Source organism: Berghia stephanieae, chromosome 9 (genome assembly GCF_034508935.2).
Source record: "Berghia stephanieae isolate SIO BIC M18660-M18661 chromosome 9, UCSD_Bste_1.3, whole genome shotgun sequence".
NCBI classification, from domain to species: Eukaryota; Metazoa; Mollusca; class Gastropoda; order Nudibranchia; family Aeolidiidae; genus Berghia; species Berghia stephanieae.
The window spans coordinates 28,165,853-28,168,352 of record NC_088368.1 but is presented as its reverse complement, the minus strand read 5'-3'; the positions used below and the strand labels follow the sequence as shown (position 1 = coordinate 28,168,352).

Below are 2,500 nucleotides of genomic sequence, written 5' to 3'. Positions count from 1 at the left end.
AAAACACGTTTTTAAAGATATTTATTGTGATACCATTTATTACGGTTATCATAGATAATCTAGACCACTTGTACAATGATAAAAATCGTGTTATACATTTTTTAAAAATATTATTTTTATAACATGTATTGCTTTTATAGTGGAATTTTTAATGCCGTTATCATAGATTACCTGGACGAATTTCACAATAATAAAAATCGTGTTTTACGTTTTTTTAAAATATTATTTTTACTGACTGATACGGTGATAAAGGAAAAAAAGTTTTACTGTGTTTTCAAGTGCATGGATAAAGCCGAATGTGACAAAACAGCATTTATCGGATTAGCATTACTACTAGATACCATTGGATTATAATATCATTTCTTGTATCAAAAGTTGTTCGTTCTTTTCCAATGGATTAATCATGTGACTCGCTGTGGATTGTATGGGATTTTTTTTACAAACAAACGTGTTGGTGCTGGTGTGTAGGTGGGAGATGGTGCTGGTAGTAGTGATGATGATGATGATGAGGATGAGGATGTTGTTACAAATAGGATATTGCAGCAGACGTTATGCCACCTTGGGACAGGTTTTGGGATCAGCTCGTTGATATCGCCATGAGGATAGTCACGGTAAGTGTAGTGATGCATTGTTTGTTGTATGCGACGTGAACATTACATATCATTGCAGGTCTGATAACTGGACGCAATAAATACGCTTCAACAGTCGTAACGTCACTTCCCTCGTAAATGACGCATGGTAACATAGTAACTGCCTCTAAATCGGAATAATGACGGACGCCCTTATGAAATATTTCTCCGACGAGCATAAAAGCGTATCCAGAGGGGAAAAAGACCTATTATAATTCTGATCATGTTTTGACTTTTACACATTCTGATCACAAGACAAATGAAAAGTTCTAGCCAGCATGAAGAATAAAAAGTACCGATTTTCTTTGTTTAGAACCACGATGGCCGCCGTTGCTGGGCGACGTGACATCAGACTATTGAATCCAATTACGGGCTCGTTGTAATGGACACTTTTTTTTTTGGCGTTGGTTTAAGAGTATGTGTTTCCATTACAACAATGAGGCCATAACAATGTGGGTTGTCAGACCTGTAAATAAGTAGGCTACCCGTCGATTGTATGTAATAATCACCTATCCCCGCGACAATAATCGTCAGAGTAGTGAGTTGTAATGGAATGATACATTTGCCGGTTTGAATTGGATTCATTAGTCTAATGTCACGTCGCCAGCAACGGCGGCCATCGCGGTTCTATACAAAGAAAATCGGTACTTTTTATTCTTCATGCTGGCTATAACTTTTTATATGTCTTTTGATCAGAATGTATAAAAGTCAAAACAAGAGCATCTTAATAATGTTTTTCTCCTCTGGTTACGCTTTTATGCTCGTCAGAGAAATATTTCATAAGGGCGTCCGCCATTGTTCCGATAGTTTAGAGCCAGTTATTAAGTTACCATGCGTCATTACGAGGGAAGTGACGTTTCGACTGTTGAAGCGTATTGACAGCATAATATTATGACACAGTGGTGCACACATTTTGCACTACTACACAGTGCGAGGTAATATCTTTTTAGACCGTCTGTGTTAAAAAAAAATATTGAAAGACGTTGAAAATCAATTACCCAGTAGATTTTGACCAACCAAAAAACGCTGGATTTCTTATTAATTTATGATTACGTAGGGGGTAAAAAGAGCGAGGATGGATGGTCTTATTGACGACCAGCATTTATTTAGGCTAGAAAATAAGATGCCATTATTCTTAAACCAGAAGATCGGCTGCGCAGTGGATTTACCTCCGGAACACATGTTTTACACTTCCACTTAGATTGGAACCAATATTTTGACATCAGGTAGGTTTAGGACCCCCCCCCCCCCTTTCTCAATTTGTAAGGGGTTGCAAGGGGGACGGGATATGTCCCAGGTGAAGTCGTATTTTTCCCCCTCTCAACCCCCTATCCACACAGCAGTTGCACGGTAGTTGGTATATTAGAGTGAGTGAGAGAGAGAGAGAGAGAGAGAGAGAGAGAGAGAGAGAGAGAGAGAGCGAGAGAGAGGCGGAACGTCCTTTACAATTGACTATCCAAAGGGTAGCAAGCAATGTTTGTTTAACGCTATTGAAACTGGGATGAACTCTGGCTCCATGGGCCCTATGGCTCCTAAAGACTTTTTTGTTTGTTTTATATCGTATGCGCAGTAGGTTTGTAATGGGAGCGATCGATATTCATGTTTTCGTCCAACCAGGTCGTCAATCACATGATTTGTTTCTGTCCAACGATTGGATATTTCTTAACAAATGTAAACACGTTGCTTTTTTTACAAATGTTATAAACATATCCATGTATCAAGCTGAATCAAATGACCAATCGTGATGTTAGATATTTAAAAAGCTGTAAACACTTTTCACTAAGTGGGTCACTTTGAGCACATTTTGCAATGTGACCAATGACCTCGAGCACATGGAAATGTAATATAGATCATGCCCATTGGTAATTTCG

At 38.4% G+C, this 2,500-nt stretch overlaps 1 protein-coding gene across 18 annotated transcripts in view; it reads left to right on the top strand.

The window, feature by feature from the left end:
- Positions 1-2,500, top strand: part of LOC144979980 (ras-specific guanine nucleotide-releasing factor RalGPS2-like) — a 143,555-nt gene that overhangs the window by 112,945 nt on the left and 28,110 nt on the right. For 5 of the 18 annotated variants that reach the window (XM_078927384.1, XM_078927383.1, XM_078927386.1 and 2 more), the window contains one exon: positions 167-611. The exons of 8 other annotated variants lie outside the window; for them this stretch is intronic. In XM_078927384.1, coding sequence (XP_078783510.1) covers positions 552-611 — 60 coding nt within the window. In that variant the 5' untranslated portion in view covers positions 167-551. Of the gene's footprint in view, positions 1-140; positions 612-2,500 lie in introns of all 18 variants that reach the window. 5 more of the 18 variants (XM_078927387.1, XM_078927389.1, XM_078927388.1 and 2 more) reach the window with 2 other exon arrangements.